The 23,209-nt window shown below is 45.4% G+C and overlaps 1 protein-coding gene across 2 annotated transcripts in view; it reads right to left on the reverse strand.

Annotated features, from left to right (window-relative positions):
* The window catches only part of LOC135050369 (F-box only protein 40-like), an 81,811-nt gene that overhangs the window by 21,042 nt on the left and 37,560 nt on the right, over positions 1-23,209 (reverse strand). Inside the window, exons 1-2 of one of the 2 annotated variants that reach the window (XM_063956833.1) lie at positions 17,667-17,842; positions 440-542 (exon numbers count right to left, since the gene is read on the reverse strand). In XM_063956833.1, coding sequence (XP_063812903.1) covers positions 440-442 — 3 coding nt within the window. In that variant the 5' untranslated portion in view covers positions 443-542; positions 17,667-17,842. Of the gene's footprint in view, positions 1-439; positions 543-17,666; positions 17,843-23,209 lie in introns of those variants that run through there. The other variant, XM_063956834.1, reaches the window with a different exon arrangement.

A 23,209-nucleotide genomic window follows, 5' to 3' on the forward strand; every position in this document is an offset into this window, starting at 1 on the left:
TGTTCAATCTGCAATCTAAATTGCAGCGTAAAAATAAAGCAGCCAGTATTTACCCTGCACAGAAACAAAATAACCCACCCAAATCTAACTCTCTCTGCACATGTTATATCTGCCTCCCCTGCAGTGCACATGGTTTTGCCCAACTGCTAAAAAATGTCCTGCTGCGATCAACTTGGAATTACCCCCAATGTTATCTAAATGTGAGTATTACACTATCACACATTATGATAATGTAATAACAAATTAATGCAGTGTTTCGTTAATGTGATTATTGCACATTATGATAATCTCATGTAAGCATGATTATTACAGTATTACATATTGTGACAATGTTACGTAAATTTGATTATTACAATATTATAAGTTATGATTTTCTAATGTAAGTATGACGATTGCAATATTAGACATTATGATCATATTACACACAATTTGCATTTACCATTGCATAAAGGAGAAATCTGTCTCTGCCCGAGTTGTCTTCTGCTGATTCTGGATCCAGGAACTATTCCTTTGTCATTAGTGCAGCCACAGGAGAAACGCAGCTAAAATACATTAGGAAAATTAATCAATGATTTAAATTTGCATAAAATCCACATAGATGGTTCATGTGCTACAGTGAAGTAAAAGATTTTGATATTAAATTAATTAATATAATTACTTAAAGGGAAATCACAAATATCGCCTTTTGTTACTCAGACTAGGACAGTATATGTAGCTTTATGCCTATATCTACATATCATGTCATGCCTATAACTATAGAAAAAGAGGTCTGTGAATCGGAAGCAGTTTGTGAACAACATCATGGTGAGTTCTTTGTAAGTCCAGGCCCCTTATCCTTGTACCAGCTGTCCCCCCCCAAGTGGTGGCCCTGGCAGACAGGCAGCCAAACAGCCAGTGAGAATTCTAATGTATATTTTAGTCAGTATATAGCATTAGACGTCACCAAGGAGTGACCTGTGTGTCATAAAGGTGAAACGCATTGGAGTTATAGAGACTTGTTAATATTGGGACAGCAAATATACAAACCCGTTTCAGGTGTGGATCATTGGGTAGACCCTAACTAGGTCTACAGTAATTAGGTCGACCACTATTGGTAGACAGTGACTAGGTCTACATCTGAAATAGGTCGACACGGCCATGAGGTCGACACGGAAAAGGTCAACATAAGAAAAGGTCGACATGAGGTTTTTTTATTTATTTTTGGTGTCGTTTTCTTCGTAAAGTGACCGGTAACCCCAATTAGTGCACCGTATCCCCTCACTGCGCTCAGCACAGGTTACTAATCCCAAAACGTAGTCTATGTGGATAGTAAAGTACGAAAAAGTTTTAATTGTTTTTTTTAAACGCACGTCGACCTTTTCATGTTTCGACCTTTGCCATGTCGACCAATAGTGGTTAACCTAATGACTGTCGACCTAAAGACCGGATACCGATGAGAACGCTTCTCCAGGACAATTTATTGCTTTCAAGCTAATTCCCCAGAGAGACTTCCAGTTCCACAGTCCCGTATCACACCACCCGTGATCTCTCCAAAGGACAAACTGCTCTGGGACTTTGTGCTCCTGTTGCTTTGGAAATGATTAATGAATATCACCCTGCTCCACATACCGACACATAATATGTTCTTCCCCCCCATATAAATATTTGTAATTGTCATATTTACATTAGATTATTTTTTAAACTTTTTGTGTGCAGCCTTTTAGTGATTCCAGGTGTCTTTCTATTATTATAATACTAATTATTATTATTCTTACCTTTGATTTATAAGGCGCCACAAGGGTTCTGTTGTGCTGTACAAGGGAATAAACTAGTGATGTGCACCGGAAATTTTTTGGGTTTTGTGTTTTGGTTTTGGATTCGGTTCCTCGGCCGTGTTTTGGATTCGGACGCGTTTTGGCAAAACCTCCCTGAAATTTTTTTGTCGGATCCGGGTGTGTTTTGGATCCGGGTGTTTTTTTTGTTTCAAAAACCACTCAAAAACAGCTTAAATCATAGAATTTGGGGGTAATTTTGATCCTATAGTATTATTAACCTCAATAACCACAATTTCCACTCATTTCCAGTCTATTCTGAACACCTCACAATACTATTTTTAGTCCTAAAATTTGCACAGAGGTCGCTGGATGACTAAGCAAAGTGACCCAAGAGGGCGGCACAAACATCTGGCCCATCTAGGAGTGGCACTGCAGTGGCAGACAGGATGGCACTTCAAAAAATTGGCCCCAAACAGCACATGAGGCAAAGAAAAGAGAAAAAGAGGTGCACTGTGGTCGCTGGACGGCTAAGCTAAGCGACACAAACACCTCAATTTCACAGGAATTATTTGTTCTAATCAATGGTATTATTGGTCCAAATCACTGGAAGAAAATGACAAAATCACTGGAATTATTCGTTCTAATCAATGGTATTATTGGTCCAAATGACTGGAAGAAAATGACAAAATCACTGGAATTATTCGTAAACATTTGTAGAAAGTCGCTGCTTTCTGATTACAGAAATGCTCAGATATTCCTGCGAATCCACAATCCCTTCCCAGAGGAAAAAGAAATTGAGAAACCGTTGTTTGAGAACGTTTGTTCTCTTTCCCATACAAAGGAATAAACCACTTTCCAAGAAGACTGACGTTTTTGGGATTATGGAGACATAATGTTTTTGAATATAAATCCTAAAGCAGGTGGTGTATTAGAGCAAAAGAGTGCAAGAGACCAGCCATGCAGTTTCTGAAATATTATGACAAAATGTTACTGTATTTCATAAGCACTCATTCCTAACTCTGCTAAGTACTGTTTGGTATACTGTATCTGGCTTCCATGAGGTAGTTGTCCATTATTTCAGCTTCCATTGACCTTTATTGAAAGCGGTAGAAGTTATCGATCCCCCCCCCCCCCTATTTTTAATTTTCTCCTGCATAGCCCAGTAAAATGTTGCAATGTTAAGTATTGACTTGTGCCTTCTGGGGGTCCACTTCTTCACCAAACCCAGCCAAATCTCATCCTAACCCTCTGTTCCACGTTCTCTATGTACCCCATCTGTGTCACCCATGTCTGTCTACCCCTCCCCTTTAGATTGTAAGCTCTCACAAGCAGGGCCCTCTTCCCTCATGTGCTTATCCTTTGTCTTACTTTAATAATCTTCAACTGTACCACATCCAGCAGTCTTCTGCCACCTGATACTTATTCCAGTGTCATCTGCTGATGTAACTGTGTATTTACCCTGTACTTGTCCTATACTGTCATCAACTGTTACTCTGTAATTGGGCGCTGCAGAACCCTTGTGGCGCCATATATATAAAAGATAATAATATTAATAATAATAATAATATAGGGTGTATAATCCCCAGGTGTATCTCACACATCGCTCAGTACAGATTACAGGATGTATAATCACCAGGTGTATAACACACGTTGCACAGTACAGTATACATACTGGTCACAACAATGCAGCAGATATTGAGCACTGATCAGGATACTAGAAGTAACACAGAGCTGCAAGATACAGCAATGGCCTACTGTACTGTACTATATATGTATACTGCTGGTCACCAAAATGCTGCACTGTCCTACTATATACTGCTCACAAAAATGCAGCACAAATATGGAATGGATACTTGCAGTGACACAGAGCTGCAAGATACAGCAATGGCCTACTGTACACAACTATATACTGTTGGGTCACCAAAATGCTGCACTGTAATACTATATATACTGCTCACAAAAATGCAGCACAGATATGGAATGGATACTTGCAGTGACACAGAGCTGCAAGATACAGCAATGGCCTACTGTACACAACTATATACTGTTGGGTCACCAAAATGCTGCACTGTAATACTGTATATACTGCTCACAAAAATGCAGCACAGATATGGAATGGATACATGCAGTGACACAGAGCTGCAAGATACAGCAATGGCCTACTGTACTGTACTACTATAAGTATAATTATATACTGGTGGTCCCCAGTCCCCACAATGCAGCACACTGATCAGAAATTTGCAGCACACTGAGCACAGATATGGAGCGTTTTCAGGCAGAGAACGTAGATATTTTAAGCACACTGAGCACAGATATTTGCAGCACACTGAGCACAGATATTTGCAGCACACTGAGCACAGATTACGGAGCTTTTCAGGGAGAGAACGCAGCCACGTCCTCTCTGTTCAATCTCCAATGCACAAGTGAAAATGGCGGCGACGCGCGGCTCTTTATATAGAATACGAATTTCGCGAGAATCCGACAGTGGGATGATGGCGTTCGGGTTAACCGAGCAAGGCGGGAAGATCCGAGGCTGCCGGTTCGGAGAACCGAACCCGCTCATCTCTAGAATAAACCTTACTGCAAGATACATTAGTGCAGACTAATATACATAAAGTCGCATATTATTTCGTTAAAGTGTGCAATTAACATAATTATGTAGGGGAGACGCAGGTCAGAGGGCCCTGCTCATACGAGCTAACACTCTATAACTGTCTAGTCATGAGATTGCAGAATCTCTCACTTTGGCAAGCAGCTTATCACATGTAAAAGCTACATTGGTATTTCTATTAATTTTTTTTTTTTTAACATAAATTTTTTATTGAAGCAATACATGTTATACATACATAAATGTTCAATATGTCTCAAATCTTAGATAGTAGGGTATTATAAGGAAACAGAACAAGAAAAGTACAGTTGAGTTCTTAATCAAGGGATATATCTGTTATAAGCAGTCAATAGCATCACAATTGTAAGTATCATGATCTCTAAAGATCGTCTGATTTACAGATCCGAAATTCAACTCAGTCGACTGACCCATATATATATTTTCGAACAAAAGAAAAGAAACAAATTAAAATAATAAAAAAAAACCTAAAAAAAATAAATAAAAAATATACACATACGTATATGTACACATATGTGTAATACCCGTGCCGTACCCTATTTCCCCCCCAACCCCCCCACAGTGCCCCGTATGTCAATTAACGTTTAAAGCACAATTGGCGGATCTCCCGCAGCCATTCTAGTTAGAAACCATTCTGTGTTGGACAATGAGATTTCTATTAATTTTAATGATATAATAAATTATAATTATGTTCAGCCCCACAAATGACAAACAAATAAAATCTGAAATATCTTGCAGAATAAAGAAGAACTCCTTAGGCTGCTAATAAACAGGGAACTGTTACTATACTATTTGGACCACTGTATATATATTTCTGAGTGCTGATAAAAATGACACTATCGGTTTTCTGCACCCCTAATTAGACCTCCAACAGCCCTCAATGATAAAATGTGAGCGAGGTAGCCAGCTGCCCATATCACCGTCTTCATGCCATAGAATATGAGTCAGCAGCTGGCAGCAGGAGGAAGGAGAGACAGTGATAGCAGTCAGTTGGGACTGGAGAGATGCTGAGTGTTTATCATATATATATAACATATACATCCATGTATACTGTACAGTATAGCTTAGGACGCTCCGGCCGGCTGTACAAACTGCAGGGTGCATGCTCGGAGCGTCCAATGGCCCTCATTCCGAGTTGTACGCTCACTAGCTGCTTTTAGCAGCATTGCACACGCTAGGCCGCCGCCTACTAGGAGTGAATCTTAGCTTAGCAAAATTGCGAACGAAAGATTAGCAGAATTGCGAATAGAAATTTCTTAGCAGTTTCTGAGTAGCTCGAGACTTACTCCTACACTGCAAACAGTTCAGTCAGTTTCGTTCCTGGTTTGACGTCACAAACACGCCCAGCATTCGCCCAGACACTCCCCCGTTTCTCCAGCCACTCCCGCGTTTTTCCCTGACACGCCTGCGTTTTTTCGCACACTCCCATAAAACGGCCAGTTTCCGCCCAGAAACACCCACTTCCTGTCAATCACACTCCGATCACCAGAACGAAGAAAAATCCTCGTAATGCCGTGAGTAAAATACCTAACTTTTGAGTAAAATAACTAAGCGCATGCGCTCTGCGAACCTTGCGCATGCGCAGTAAGCGACTAATCGCAATATAGAGAAAATCGCCAACGAGCGAACAACTCGGAAATAGTCGGAATGAGAGCCAATGTGCAGTAATACCGGCTGCAGGGTGCGTGCTCGGAGCGTCCAATGTGCAGTGATACCGGCTGCAGGGTGTGTGCCCGGAGCGTCCAATGTGCAGTAATACCGGCTGCAGGGTGTGTGCTCGGAGCGTCCAATGTGCAGTAATACCGGCTGCAGGGTGCGTGCTCGGAGCGTCCAATGTGCAGTGATACCGGCTGCAGGGTGCGTGCTCGGAGCGTCCAATGTGCAGTGATACCGGCTGCAGGGTGCGTGCTTGGAGCGTCCAATGCACAGTAATACCGGCTGCAGGGTGTGTGCTCGGAGCGTCCAATGCACAGTAATACCGGCTGCAGGGTGTGTGCTCGGAGCGTCCAATGTGCAGTAATACCGGCTGCAGGGTGCGTGCTCGGAGCGTCCAATGTGCAGTAATACCGGCTGCAGGGTGCATGCTCGGAGCGTCCAATGTGCAGTAATACCGGCTGCAGGGTGCGTGCTTGGAGCGTCCAATGCACAGTAATACCGGCTGCAGGGTGTGTGCTCGGAGCGTCCAATGTGCAGTAATACCGGCTGCAGGGTGCGTGCTCGGAGCGTCCAATGTGCAGTAATACCGGCTGCAGGGTGCATGCTCGGAGCGTCCAATGTGCAGTAATACCGGCTGCAGGGTGCGTGCTCGGCGCGTCCAATGTGCAGTGATACCGGCTGCAGGGTGCGTGCTCGGAGCGTCCAATGTGCAGTAATACCGGCTGCAGGGTGCATGCTCGGAGCGTCCATCGGAGCGTCCAATGTGCAGTAATACCGGCTGCAGGGTGCATGCTCGGAGCGTCCAATGTGCAGTAATACCGGATGCAGGGTGCATGCTCGGAGCGTCCAATGTGCAGTAATACCGGCTGCAGGGTGCGTGCTCGGAGCGTCCAATGTGCAGTAATACCGGCTGCAGGGTGCGTGCTCGGAGCGTCCAATGTGCAGTAATACCGGCTGCAGGGTGCGTGCTCGGAGCGTCCAATGTGCAGTAATACCGGCTGCAGGGTGCGTGCTCGGAGCGTCCAATGTGCAGTAATACCGGCTGCAGGGTGCGTGCTCGGAGCGTCCAATGTGCAGTAATACCGGCTGCATGGTGCGTGCTCGGAGCGTTCAATGTGCAGTAATACCGGCTGCAGGGTGCGTGCTCGGAGCGTCCAATGTGCAGTAATACCGGCTGCAGGGTGCATGCTCGGAGCGTCCAATGTGCAGTAATACCGGCTGCATGGTGCGTGCTCGGAGCGTCCAATGTGCAGTAATACCGGCTGCAGGGTGCATGCTCGGAGCGTCCAATGTGCAGTAATACCGGCTGCAGGGTGCGTGCTCGGAGCGTCCAATGTGCAGTAATACCGGCTGCATGGTGCGTGCTCGGAGCGTTCAATGTGCAGTAATACCGGCTGCAGGGTGCGTGCTCGGAGCGTCCAATGTGCAGTAATACCGGCTGCAGGGTGCGTGCTCGGAGCGTTCAATGTGCAGTAATACCGGCTGCAGGGTGCATGCTCGGAGCGTCCAATGTGCAGTAATACCGGCTGCATGGTGCGTGCTCGGAGCGTTCAATGTGCAGTAATACCGGCTGCATGGTGCGTGCTCGGAGCGTTCAATGTGCAGTAATATCGGCTGCATGGTGCGTGCTCGGAGCGTTCAATGTGCAGTAATACCGGCTGCAGGGTGCGTGCTCGGAGCGTCCAGTGTGCAGTATTACCGGCTGCAGGGTGCGTGCTCGGAGCGTTCAATGTGCAGTAATACCGGCTGCAGGGTGCATGCTCGGAGCGTCCAATGTGCAGTAATACCGGCTGCAGGGTGCATGCTCGGAGCGTCCAATGTGCAGTAATACCGGCTGCAGGGTGCATACTCGGAGCGTCCAATGCACAGTAATACCGGCTGCAGGGTGCGTGCTCGGAGCGTCCAATGTGCAGTAATACCAGCTGCAGGGTGCATGCTCGGAGCGTCCAATGCACAGTAATACCGGCTGCAGGATGCGTGCTCGGAGCGTCCAATGTGCAGTAATACCGGCTGCAGGGTGCGTGCTCGGAGCGTCCAATGCGCAGTAATACCGGCTGCAGGGTGCGTGCTCGGAGCGTCCAATGTGCAGTAATACCGGCTGCAGGGTGCGTGCTCGGAGCGTTCAATGTGCAGTAATACCGGCTGCAGGGTGCGTGCTCGGAGCGTCCAATGTGCAGTAATACCGGCTGCAGGGTGCATGCTCGGAGCGTCCAATGTGCAGTAATACCGGCTGCAGGGTGCATGCTCGGAGCGTCCAATGTGCAGTAATACCGGCTGCAGGGTGCATGCTCGGAGCGTCCAATGTGCAGTAATACCGGCTGCAGGGTGCATGCTCGGAGCGTCCAATGTGCAGTAATACCGGCTGCAGGGTGCATGCTCGGAGCGTCCAATGCACAGTAATACCGGCTGCAGGGTGCGTGCTCGGAGCGTCCAATGCACAGTAATACCGGCTGCAGGGTGCGTGCTCGGAGCGTCCAATGCGCAGTAATACCGGCTGCAGGGTGCGTGCTCGGAGCGTCCAATGCGCAGTGATACCGGCTGCAGGGTGCGTGCTCGGAGCGTCCAATGCGCAGTGATACCGGCTGCAGGGTGCGTGCTCGGAGCGTCCAATGTGCAGTAATACCGGCTGCAGGGTGCATGCTCGGAGCATCCAATGTGCAGTAATACCGGCTGCAGGGTGCGTGCTCGGAGCGTCCAATGTGCAGTAATACCGGCTGCAGGGTGCGTGCTCGGAGCGTCCAATGTGCAGTGATACCGGCTGCTGGGTGCGTGCTCGGAGCGTCCAATGTGCAGTAATACCGGCTGCAGGGTGCGTGCTCGGAGTGTCCAATGTGCAGTAATACCGGCTGCAGGGTGCATGCTCGGAGCGTCCAATGCACAGTAATACCGGCTGCAGGGTGCGTGCTCGGAGCGTCCAATGTGCAGTAATACCGGCTGCAGGGTGCGTGCTCGGAGCATCCAATGCGCAGTGATGCCAGCTATAGGCACCCTGCAAGCCAAATGCACATACCGCCCTGACTCAGCGCTGAGGACTATATACAGGACATTATGTATGAGACTCAAGGCTGAGCACTATATACAGAACATTATGTAAGAGACTCAGCGCTGAGCACTATATACAGGACATCATGTAAGAGACTCAGCGCTGAGCACTATATACAGGACATCATGTAAGAGACTCAGCGCTGAGCACTATATACAGGACATTATGTAAGAGACTCAGCGCTGAGCACTATATACAGGACATTATGTAAGAGACTCAGCGCTGAGCACTATATACAGGACATTATGTAAGAGACTCAGCGCTGAGCACTATATACAGGACATTATGTAAGAGACTCAGCGCTGAGCACTATATACAGGACATTATGTATGAGACTCAGCCCTGATCACTATATACAGGACATTATGTAAGAGACTCAGCGCTGAGCACTATATACAGGACATTATGTAAGAGACTCAGCGCTGAGCACTATATACAGGACATTATGTATGAGACTCAGCGCTGAGCACTATATACAGGACATTATGTATGAGACTCAGCTCTGAGCACTATATACAGGACATTATGTAAGAGACTTAGCTCTGAGCACTATATACAGGACATTATGCATGAGACTCAGCTCTGAGCACTATATACAGGACATTATGTAAGAGACTCAGTGCTGAGCACTATATACCGGACAATTATGTAAGAGACTCAGCATTGAACACTATATACAGGACATTGGGGGTTATTACGAGTTGATCGCTAGCTGAAAATGTTCGCTGCGCAGCGATGATGAAAATAAACGGCACTTCTGCGCATGCGCAAAGTAATTTTACAATGAACGATGTAGTTTATCACAAGGTCTAGCGAAGCTTTTCAGTCGCACTGCTACCCGCAGAGTGATTGACATGTAGTGGGCGTTTCTGGGTGTCAACTGACCGTTTTCAGGGAGTGTTCAAAAAACGTAGGCGTGCCAGGGAAACGCAGGGCGTGTTTGTGACGTCAAAACAGGAACTGAACAGTCTGAAGTGATCGCAAGCGCTGAGTAGGTTTTGAGCTACTCTAAATCTGCACAAAAAAACTTTGTAGCCGCTCTGCGATCCTTTCGTTCGCACTTCTGCTAAGCTAAAATACACACCCAGTGGGCGGCGGCATAGCGTTTGCACGGCTGCTAAAAACTGCTAGCGAGCGAACAACTCGGAATGACCCCCATTATGTACAAGACTCGGCCCTGAGCACTATATACAGGACATTATTTAAGAGTCCCAGCGCTGAGCACTATATTCTGGACATTATGTAAGAGACTCAGTCCTGAGCACTATATACAGGACATTGTGTAAAAGACTCAGCGTTGAGCACCATATACAGGACATTGGCCCTCATTCCGAGTTGATCGCTAGCTGCCGTTGTTCGCAGCACAGCGATCAGGCTTAAAATTGGCACTTCTGCGCATGCGTATGGGACGCAATACGCACGCACGGCGTACTTTCACAACAAACGATGCAGTTTCACACAAGGTCTAGCGACGCTTTTCAGTCGCTCTGCTGATCGGTGAGTGATTGACATGAATGGGGCGTTTCTGGGAGGTAACTGGCCGTTTCCCGGGAGTGTGCTAAAAAACGCAGGCGTGTCTGATGAAAACGCAGGCGTGCCTGGGGAAACGGGGGAGTGGCTGGCCGAACGCAGGGCGTGTATGTGACGTCAAAACAGGAACTAAATAATCTGAAGTGATCGCAAGGTAGGAGTAGGTCTGGAGCTACTCAGAAACTGCATGAAAATATTTTGAAGCAGTTCTGCGAACCTTTCGGTCGCACTTCTGCTAAGCTAAGATACACTCCCAGAGGGCGGCGGCCTAGCGTGTGCAATGCTGCTAAAAGCAGCTAGCGAGCGAACAACTCGGAATGACCCCCATTATGTAAGAGACTCAGCGCTGAGCACTATATACAGGACATTATGTAAGAGACTCAGCGCTGAGCACTATATACAGGACATTATGTAAGAGACTCAGCGCTGAGCACTATATACAGGACATTATGTAAGAGACTCAGCGCTGAGCACTATATACAGAACATTATGTAAGAGACTCAGCGCTGAGCACTATATACAGAACATTATGTAAGAGACTCAGCTCTGAGCACTATATACAGGACATTATGTAAGAGACTCAGCGCTGAGCACTATATACAGGACATTATGTATGAGACTCAGCGCTGAGCACTATATACAGGACATTATGTAAGAGACTCAGCGCTGAGCACTATATACAGGACATTATGTAAGAGACTCAGCGCTGAGCACTATATACAGGACATTATGTAAGAGACTCAGCGCTGAGCACTATATACAGGACATTATGTAAGAGACTCAGCGCTGAGCACTATATACAGGACATTATGTAAGAGACTCAGCTCTGAGCACTATATACAGGACATTATGTAAGAGACTCAGCGCTGAGCACTATACACAGGACATTATGTATGAGACTCAGCGCTGATCACTATATACAGGACATTATGTATGAGACTCAGCACTGAGCACTATATACAGGACATTATGTAAGAGACTCAGCGCTGAGCACTATATACAGGACATTATGTAAGAGACTCAGCGCTGAGCACTATATACAGGACATTATGTAAGAGACTCAGCGCTGAGCACTATATACAGGACATTATGTAAGAGACTCAGCGCTGAGGACTATATACAGGACATTATGTAAGAGACTCAGTGCTGAGCACTATATACAGGACATTATGTAAGAGACTCAGCGCTGAGCACTATATACAGGACATTATGTAAGAGACTCAGCGCTGAGCACTATACACAGGACATTATGTATGAGACTCAGCGCTGATCACTATATACAGGACATTATGTATGAGACTCAGCACTGAGCACTATATACAGGACATTATGTAAGAGACTCAGCGCTGAGCACTATATACAGGACATTATGTAAGAGACTCAGCGCTGAGCACTATATACAGGACATTATGTAAGAGACTCAGCGCTGAGCACTATATACAGGACATTATGTAAGAGACTCAGCGCTGAGGACTATATACAGGACATTATGTAAGAGACTCAGTGCTGAGCACTATATACAGGACATTATGTAAGAGACTCAGCTCTGAGCACTATATACAGGACATTATGTGTGAGACTCAGCGCTGAGCACTATATACAGGACATTATGTAAGAGACTCAGCTCTGAGCACTATATACAGGACATTATGTATGAGACTCAGCGCTGAGGACTATATACAGGATATTATGTACGAGACTCAGCGCTGAGCACTATATACAGGGCATTATGTAAGAGACTCAGCGCTGAGCACTATATACAGGACATTATGTAAGAGACTCAGCGCTGAGCACTATATACAGGACATTATGTAAGAGACTCAGCTCTGAGCACTATTTACAGGACATTATGTAAGAGACTCAGCGCTGAGGACTATATACAGGACATTATGTACGAGACTCAGCGCTGAGCACTATATACAGGGCATTATGTAAGAGACTCAGCGCTGAGCACTATATACAGGACATTATGTAAGAGACTCAGCGCTGAGCACTATATACAGGACATTATGTAAGAGACTCAGCGCTGAGCACTATATACAGGACATTATGTAAGAGACTCAGTGCTGAGCACTATATACAGGACATTATGTAAGAGACTCAGCTCTGAGCACTATATACAGGACATTATGTGTGAGACTCAGCGCTGAGCACTATATACAGGACATTATGTAAGAGACTCAGCTCTGAGCACTATATACAGGACATTATGTATGAGACTCAGCGCTGAGCACTATATACAGGACATTATGTAAGAGACTCAGCGCTGAGCACTATATACAGGACATTATGTAAGAGACTCAGTGCTGAGCACTATATACAGGACATTATGTAAGAGACTCAGTGCTGAGCACTATATACAGGACATTATGTAAGAGACTCAGCGCTGAGCACTATATACAGGACATTATGTAAGAGACTCAGCGCTGAGCACTATATACAGGACATTATGTAAGAGACTCAGCGCTGAGCACTATATACAGGACATTATGTAAGAGACTCAGCTCTGAGCACTATATACAGGAAATTATGTAAGAGACTCAGCGCTGAGCACTATATACAGGACATTATGTATGAGACTCAGCGCTGATCACTATATACAGGACATTATGTATGAGACTCAGCACTGAGCACTATATACAGGACATTATGTAAGAGACTCAGCGCTGAGCACTATATACAGGACATTATGTAAGAGACTCAGCGCTGAGCACTATATACAGGACATTATGTAAGAGCCTCAGCGCTGAGGACTATATACAGGACATTATGTAAGAGACTCAGTGCTGAGCACTATATACGGGACATTATGTAAGAGACTCAGCTCTGAGCACTATATACAGGACATTATGTATGAGACTCAGCGCTGAGCACTATATACAGGACATTATGTAAGAGACTCAGCTCTGAGCACTATATACAGGACATGATGTATGAGACTCAGCGCTGAGCACTATATACAGGACATTATGTAAGAGACTCAGCGCTGAGCACTATATACAGGACATTATGTAAGAGTCTCAGCGCTGAGCACTATATACAGGACATTATGTAAGAGACTCAGCGCTGAGCACTATATACAGGACATTATGTAAGAGACTCAGCGCTGAGCACTATATACAGGACATTATGTAAGAGACTCAGCGCTGAGGACTATATACAGGACATTATGTAAGAGACTCAGCGCTGAGCACTATATACAGGACATTATGTAAGAGACTCAGCGCTGAGCACTATATACAGGACATTATGTAAGAGACTCAGCGCTGAGCACTATATACAGGACATTATGTAAGAGACTCAGCGCTGAGCACTATATACAGGACATTATATAAGAGACTCAGCTCTGAGCACTATATACAGGACATTATGTAAGAGAGTCAGCGCTGAGCACTATATACAGGACATTATGTAAGAGACTCAGCTCTGAGCACTATTTACAGGACATTATGTAAGAGACTCAGCGCTGAGGACTATATACAGGACATTATGTAAGAGACTCAGCGCTGAGCACTATATACAGGACATTATGTAAGAGACTCAGCGCTGAGCACTATATACAGGACATTATGTAAGAGACTCAGCGCTGAGCACTATATACAGGACATTATGTAAGAGACTCAGCGCTGAGCACTATATACAGGACATTATATAAGAGACTCAGCTCTGAGCACTATATACAGGACATTATGTAAGAGAGTCAGCTCTGAGCACTATTTACAGGACATTATGTAAGAGACTCAGTGCTGAGCACTATATACAGGACATTATGTAAGAGACTCAGCTCTGAGCACTATTTACAGGACATTATGTAAGAGACTCAGTGCTGAGCACTATATACAGGACATTATGTAAGAGACTCAGCGCTGAGCACTATATACAGGACATTATGTAAGAGACTCAGCGCTGAGCACTATATACTGGACATTACATTATGTATGAGACTCAGCGCTGAGCACTATATACAGGACATTATGTAAGAGACTCAGCGCTGAGCACTATATACAGGACATTATGTAAGAGACTCAGCGCTGAGCACTATATACAGGACATTATGTATGAGACTCGGCCCTGAGCACTATATACAGGACATTATGTAAGAGACTCAGCGCTGAGCACTATATACAGGACATTATGTAAGAGACTCAGCGCTGAGCACTATATACAGGACATTATGTAAGAGACTTAGCAATGAGCACTATATACAGGACATTATGTAAGAGACTCAGCTCTGAGCACTATTTACAGGACATTATGTAAGAGACTCAGCGCTGAGGACTATATACAGGACATTATGTACGAGACTCAGCGCTGAGCACTATATACAGGGCATTATGTAAGAGACTCAGCGCTGAGCACTATATACAGGACATTATGTAAGAGACTCAGCGCTGAGCACTATATACAGGACATTATGTAAGAGACTCAGCGCTGAGCACTATATACAGGACATTATGTAAGAGACTCAGTGCTGAGCACTATATACAGGACATTATGTAAGAGACTCAGCTCTGAGCACTATATACAGGACATTATGTGTGAGACTCAGCGCTGAGCACTATATACAGGACATTATGTAAGAGACTCAGCTCTGAGCACTATATACAGGACATTATGTATGAGACTCAGCGCTGAGCACTATATACAGGACATTATGTAAGAGACTCAGCGCTGAGCACTATATACAGGACATTATGTAAGAGACTCAGTGCTGAGCACTATATACAGGACATTATGTAAGAGACTCAGTGCTGAGCACTATATACAGGACATTATGTAAGAGACTCAGCGCTGAGCACTATATACAGGACATTATGTAAGAGACTCAGCGCTGAGCACTATATACAGGACATTATGTAAGAGACTCAGCGCTGAGCACTATATACAGGACATTATGTAAGAGACTCAGCTCTGAGCACTATATACAGGAAATTATGTAAGAGACTCAGCGCTGAGCACTATATACAGGACATTATGTATGAGACTCAGCGCTGATCACTATATACAGGACATTATGTATGAGACTCAGCACTGAGCACTATATACAGGACATTATGTAAGAGACTCAGCGCTGAGCACTATATACAGGACATTATGTAAGAGACTCAGCGCTGAGCACTATATACAGGACATTATGTAAGAGCCTCAGCGCTGAGGACTATATACAGGACATTATGTAAGAGACTCAGTGCTGAGCACTATATACGGGACATTATGTAAGAGACTCAGCTCTGAGCACTATATACAGGACATTATGTATGAGACTCAGCGCTGAGCACTATATACAGGACATTATGTAAGAGACTCAGCTCTGAGCACTATATACAGGACATGATGTATGAGACTCAGCGCTGAGCACTATATACAGGACATTATGTAAGAGACTCAGCGCTGAGCACTATATACAGGACATTATGTAAGAGTCTCAGCGCTGAGCACTATATACAGGACATTATGTAAGAGACTCAGCGCTGAGCACTATATACAGGACATTATGTAAGAGACTCAGCGCTGAGCACTATATACAGGACATTATGTAAGAGACTCAGCGCTGAGGACTATATACAGGACATTATGTAAGAGACTCAGCGCTGAGCACTATATACAGGACATTATGTAAGAGACTCAGCGCTGAGCACTATATACAGGACATTATGTAAGAGACTCAGCGCTGAGCACTATATACAGGACATTATGTAAGAGACTCAGCGCTGAGCACTATATACAGGACATTATATAAGATACTCAGCTCTGAGCACTATATACAGGACATTATGTAAGAGAGTCAGCGCTGAGCACTATATACAGGACATTATGTAAGAGACTCAGCTCTGAGCACTATTTACAGGACATTATGTAAGAGACTCAGCGCTGAGGACTATATACAGGACATTATGTAAGAGACTCAGCGCTGAGCACTATATACAGGACATTATGTAAGAGACTCAGCGCTGAGCACTATATACAGGACATTATGTAAGAGACTCAGCGCTGAGCACTATATACAGGACATTATGTAAGAGACTCAGCGCTGAGCACTATATACAGGACATTATATAAGAGACTCAGCTCTGAGCACTATATACAGGACATTATGTAAGAGAGTCAGCGCTGAGCACTATATACAGGACATTATGTAAGAGACTCAGCTCTGAGCACTATTTACAGGACATTATGTAAGAGACTCAGTGCTGAGCACTATATACAGGACATTATGTAAGAGACTCAGCGCTGAGCACTATATACAGGACATTATGTAAGAGACTCAGCGCTGAGCACTATATACTGGACATTACATTATGTATGAGACTCAGCGCTGAGCACTATATACAGGACATTATGTAAGAGACTCAGCGCTGAGCACTATATACAGGACATTATGTAAGAGACTCAGCGCTGAGCACTATATACAGGACATTATGTATGAGACTCGGCCCTGAGCACTATATACAGGACATTATGTAAGAGACTCAGCGCTGAGCACTATATACAGGACATTATGTAAGAGACTCAGCGCTGAGCACTATATACAGGACATTATGTAAGAGACTTAGCAATGAGCACTATATACAGGACATTATGTAAGAGACTCAGCGCTGAGCACTATATACAGGACATTATGTAAGAGACTTAGCAATGAGCAGTATATATTGGATATTGGGCCTTATCCAGGTTTTTTTTAGCAAACCAAGAAAAGCACACAACTGGGCAAAACCATGTGCACTGCAGGCGGGGCAGATGTAACATGTGCAGAGAGAGTTAGATTTGGGTGGGGTGCGTTCAAACTGAAATCTAAATTGCAGTGTAAGAATAAAGCAGACAGTATTTACCCTGCACAGAAACAATATAACACACCCAAATCTAACTCTCTCTGCACATGTTACATCTGCCCCACCTGCAGTGCACATGGTTTTGCCCATAAGTGTGCTTTTGTGGTTTCCGTGTCAGCATTGGATTGCAGTAATGATTTCCTGCTGATTGCTATAATCCCAGCGATTGCTCTTCCCAGCACCGTTAGCCGGTCACTGTGTCAGTGCTCTACTCCCAGCCTCCTTACCTGCGCTCTGGGATATATTAGGGAATAATCTCATTTATCAGCCGCTTTCCCGGCATTGTGGCGCTGCAGCAGCCAGTTGATGTGTGACCCAGGAGAAAGTCATGTGCAGAGTTATAAATAGCGGTGTATGGGCAGCCCGCTCCTGCAGCTCCTGTTACACGTCAGCTGCGCTCATTAACCCTCTCCCTAATGGCAGGGACTGACCCCTAGCAGTCCCTCTACTAGCACAATGTCAGACAGAGCGTGGGGGGCATATGTGACATCTGGCACCCGCACAATTACCTTCATTACCCGTACCAGCCAATCAGATTGCAGATGCTTTTTTTCTATCTTGCAATATGAAAGTACAGTAAATATCTGTGGAGCTGCTGAGACGCCGAACATGTCGCCTCCTGTATCAGCAACAGCGGCACTGTCATCGCCAGCTACAGGCCCTGTGACCTTCCTCTGATTCCAGAGTATCCTTCCCCAAAACCTTCCTTAACATGACATGTAACTTATAAAAGGGTATATTTACTAAGCCTTGCAGAGAGATAAAGTGGAGAGATAAAGTACCAACGAATCAGCTCCTCAGTATCATTTTTCAAATGCAGCCTGTAACATGGCAATTAGGAGCTGTTTGTCTCCTAACTACTATGAGGCATGTAATGAACTAGGGCACTGCTATGGGGCATGTAATGAACTAGGGCACTGCTATGGGGCATGTAATGAACTAGGGCACTGCTATGGGGCATGTAATGAACTAGGGCACTGTTATGGGGCATATAATGAACTAGTGCACTGCTATGGGGCATATAATGAACAAGGGCACTGCTATGGGGCATATAATGAACTAGGGCACTGCTATGGGGCATGCAATGAACTCGGGCACTGCTATGGGGCATGTAATGAACTAGGGCACTGCTATGGGGCATATAATGAACTAGTGCACTGCTATGGGGCATATAATGAACTAGTGCACTGCTATGGGGCATATAATGAACAAGGGCACTGCTATGGGGCATATAATGAACTAGGGCACTGCTATGGGGCATGTAAAGAACAAGGGCACTGCTATGGGGCATGTAATGAACTAGGGCACTGCTGTGGGGCATGTAATGAACTAGGGCACTGCTATGGGGCATATAATGAACTAGGGCACTGCTATGGGGCATGTAATGAACTAGGGCACTGCTATGGGGCATGTAATGAACTAGGGCACTGCTATGGGGCATATAATGAACTAGGGCACTGCTTTGGGGCATGTAATGAACTAGGGCACTGCTATGGGGCATATAATGAACTAGGGTACTGCTATGGGGCATATAATGAACTAGGGCACTGCTATGGGGCATGTAATGAACTAGGGCACTACTATGGGGCATATAATGAACTAGGGCACTGCTATGGGGCATGTAATGAACTAGGGCACTACTATGTGGCATATAATGAACTAGGGCACTGCTATGGGGCACATAATGAACTAGGGCACTACTATGGGTCCTATAATGAACTAGGGCACTACTATGTGGCATATAATGAACTAGGGCACTACTATGGGTCCTATAATGAACTAGGGCACTACTAAGAGGCACAATATGAACTAGGGCACTACTATGTGGCATATAATGAACTAGGGCACTGCTATGGGGCACATAATGAACTAGGGCACTACTATGGGTCCTATAATGAACTAGGGCACTACTATGTGGCATATAATGAACTAGGGCACTACTATGGGTCCTATAATGAACTAGGGCACTACTAAGAGGCACAATATGAACTAGGGCACTACTATGGGGCATAATATGAGCTAGGGCACTATTATGGGGAATAATATGAAATAGGGCATTGCTTTAGGGCATATAATGAACTAGGGCACTACTAGGGGCATAAAATGAACTAGGTCACTAATATGAAGTGTAATATGCACTAGGGCACTACTAAGGGGCATAATTTAAACTAGGGCACTACTATGGGGCATAATATGAATTAGGGCACTACTATGGGGCATAAAATTAACTAGGGTACTACTATAGGGCATACAATGAACTCGGGCACTACAATGGGATATATAAGGAACTAGGGCACTACTATGGCATATATAATGAAATAGGGCACTAATATGGGGCATAAAATGAACTAGGGCACTACTATTATTATTATTATTATTATTATCCTTTATTTATATGGCGCCACAAGGGTTCCGCAGCGCCCAATTACAGAATACATAAACAAATAATCAAACAGGAAAACAGCAACTTACAGTTGATGACAGTATAGGACAAGTACAGGGTAAATAAACATAGTTACATCAGCAGATGACGCTGGAATAAGTATCAGGTGGCAGAAGACTGCTGGATGTGGTGCAGCTGAATATTATTAAAGTAAGAAAAGGATAAGCACATGAGGAAAGAGGGCCCTGCTCGTGAGAGCTTACATTCTAAAGGGGAGGGGTAGACAGACAGGGGTGACACAGATGGGGTACATAGAGAGCGTAGAACAGAGGGTTAGGATAAGATTTGGCTGGGTTTGGTGAAGAAGTGGGTCTTGAGAGCCCGTTTTAAGTTTTGTAGAGAGGTGGAGAGTCTGAGGGGGAGAGGTAGGGAATTCCAGAGAGAGGGAGCAGCACGTGACAAATCTTGGAGGTAGGAGTGGGAGGAAGTAATCCGTAGGCAGGAGAGTCAGCGTGCATTAGCAGAGCGAAGAGGACGTGTGGGAGTGTAAAGGGAGATAAGATCAGAGATGTAGATGGGAGAGGAGTGGGTGAGGGCTTTGTAAGCGAGTGTGAGAAGCTTCAAATGGATTGTTAAAGGGAAGGGGAGCCAGTGACGTGGCATATAATGAACTAGGGCACTACCATGTGGCATATAAGGAAATAGGGCAGTACTATGTGGCATATAATGAACTAGGGCACTACCATGTGGCATATAATGAAATAGGGCAGTACTATGTGGCATATAATGAAATAGGGCACTACTATGTGGCATATAATGAAATAGGGCACTACTATGTGGCATATAATGACATAGGGCACTACTATGTGGCATATAATGAACTAGGGCACTACTATGTGGCATATAATGAACTAGGGCACTACTATGTGGCATATAATGAAATAGGGCAGTACTATGTGGCATATAATGAACTAGGGCACTACCATGTGGCATATAATGAAATAGGGCAGTACTATGTGGCATATAATGAAATAGGGCACTACTATGTGGCATATAATGAACTAGGGCACTACTATGTGGCATATAATGAAATAGGGCACTACCATGTGGCATATAATGAAATAGGGCACTACTATGTGGCATATAATGAAATAGGCACTGCTGTACATAGAACAACCATTGTGGCAAGAGGTGTCCATCTAGAAACAATGCCCCTTTAAAATGTTGCTATGGGGCCCACAAAGTTCTTGTTGCACCTCTGCATGGACTACAATATCAAAGGGATGTTTCCAGCATCTAACTAAGACAAAGAAATATACACATCCAGGGAGCCCCTGTCCCCGCATGTGTATATTGCCACATACCACAATGCGATTTTAGGCGATAACACAGTAAATGGGCCCCATAGAGTTAGATGATTGTGCCCAGAGCCGGCCCTAACCAATATGATGCCCTAGGCAAGATTTTGGCTGGTGCCCCCTAGCACCACCGCTGGTTCTGCCTCTGACCTTGCACCTCTTTCCCAGCACCATCACCCCTCACCCATAGCAGTCCTTATTTTGGGGTTTGTACACCCTATATTTTAAATAGGAACAGTTCGCATATTTTGAGCACAGCCCAAAAAGGGGTGAGTTTTTGCTGGCGGCTCCGCAGGAGACTGGGCACAATTAAAGAAAGATTCAGGACTATCTGGTGTGCACTGGCTCCTCCCCCTATGACACTCCTCCAGACCTCAGTTAAGATACTGTGCCCGGAAGAGCTGACACAATAAGGAAGGATTTTGAATCCCGGGTAAGACTCATACCAGCCACACCAATCACACCGTACAACTCGTGATATGAACCCCGGTTAACAGTATGATAACAACGGAGCCTCTGAACAGATGGCTCGCAATAACAACCCGATTTGTGGAACAATAACTATTTACAAGTATTGCAGACAATCCGCACTTGGGATGGGCGCCCAGCATCCACTACGGACTACGAGAAATAGAATTACCGGTGAGTAAATTCTTATTTTCTCTGACGTCCTAGTGGATGCTGGGGACTCAGTAAGGACCATGGGGATTATACCAAAGCTCCCAAACGGGCGGGAGAGTGCGGATGACTCTGCAGCACCGAATGAGCAAACTCAAGGTCCTCCTCAGCCAGGGTATCAAATTTGTAAAATTTAGCAAAAGTGTTAGACCCTGACCAAGTAGCCGCTCGGCAAAGTTGTAGTGCCGAGACCCCTCGGGCAGCCGCCCAAGATGAGCCCACCTTCCTTGTGGAGTGGGCTTTTACTGATTTTGGCTGCGGTAGTCCTACCGCAGAATGCGCAAGCTGAATAGTGTTACAAATCCAGCGAGCAATGGTCTGCTTAGAAGCAGGAGCACCCAGCTTATTGGGTGCATACAGGATAAACAGCGAATCAGTTTTCCTGACTCCAGCCGTCCTGGAAACATAAATTTTCAGGGCCCTGACTACGTCCAGCAACTTGGAATCCTCCAAGTCCCTAGTAGCCGCAGGCACCACAATAGGTTGGTTCAAGTGAAACGCTGATACCACCTTCGGGAGAAACTGAGGACGAGTCCTCAACTCTGCCCTATCCATATGGAAAATCAGATAAGGGCTTTTACACGACAAAGCCGCCAATTCTGATACACGCCTGGCCGAAGCCAGGGCCAACAACATGACCACTTTCCACTTGAGATATTTCAAATCCACGGTTTTAAGTGGCTCGAGCCAATGTGACCTCAGGAATCCCAAAACCACATTGAGATCCCAAGGTGCCACAGGAGGCACGTAAGGAGGCTGAATATGCAGAACTCCCTTGACAAAAGTCTGAACTTCAGGCAACGAAGCCAGTTCCTTTTGAAAGAAAATCGACAGAGCCGAAATCTGGACCTTAATGGACCCCAATTTGAGGCCCATCGTCACCCCTGCTTGCAGGAAATGCAGGAAACGACCCAGTTGAAATTCCTCCGGGCCTTCCTAGCCTCACACCAAGCCACATATTTCCGCCAAATACGATGATAGTGGGTTGCAGTCACATCCTTCCTGGCCTTGATCAGGGTAGGAATGACTTCCTCCGGAATACCTTTTTCCTTCAGGATCCGGCGTTCAACCGCCATGCCGTCAAACGCAGCCGCGGTAAGTCTTGGAACAGGCAGGGCCCCTGCTGCAGCAGGTCCCGCCTTAGCGGTAGAGGCCATGGGTCCTCTGAGAGCATCTCTTGAAGTTCCGGGTACCAAGTTCTTCTTGGCCAATCCGGAACCACGAGTATAGTTCTCACTCTTCCCCTTCGTATTATTCTCAGCACCTTGGGAATAAGAGGCAGAGGGGGAAACACGTAAACCGACTGGTACACCCACGGTGTCACTAGAGCGTCCACAGCTATCGCCTGAGG

The sequence above is a fragment of the Pseudophryne corroboree genome, chromosome 2 (genome assembly GCF_028390025.1).
Source record: "Pseudophryne corroboree isolate aPseCor3 chromosome 2, aPseCor3.hap2, whole genome shotgun sequence".
NCBI lineage: Eukaryota > Metazoa > Chordata > Amphibia > Anura > Myobatrachidae > Pseudophryne > Pseudophryne corroboree.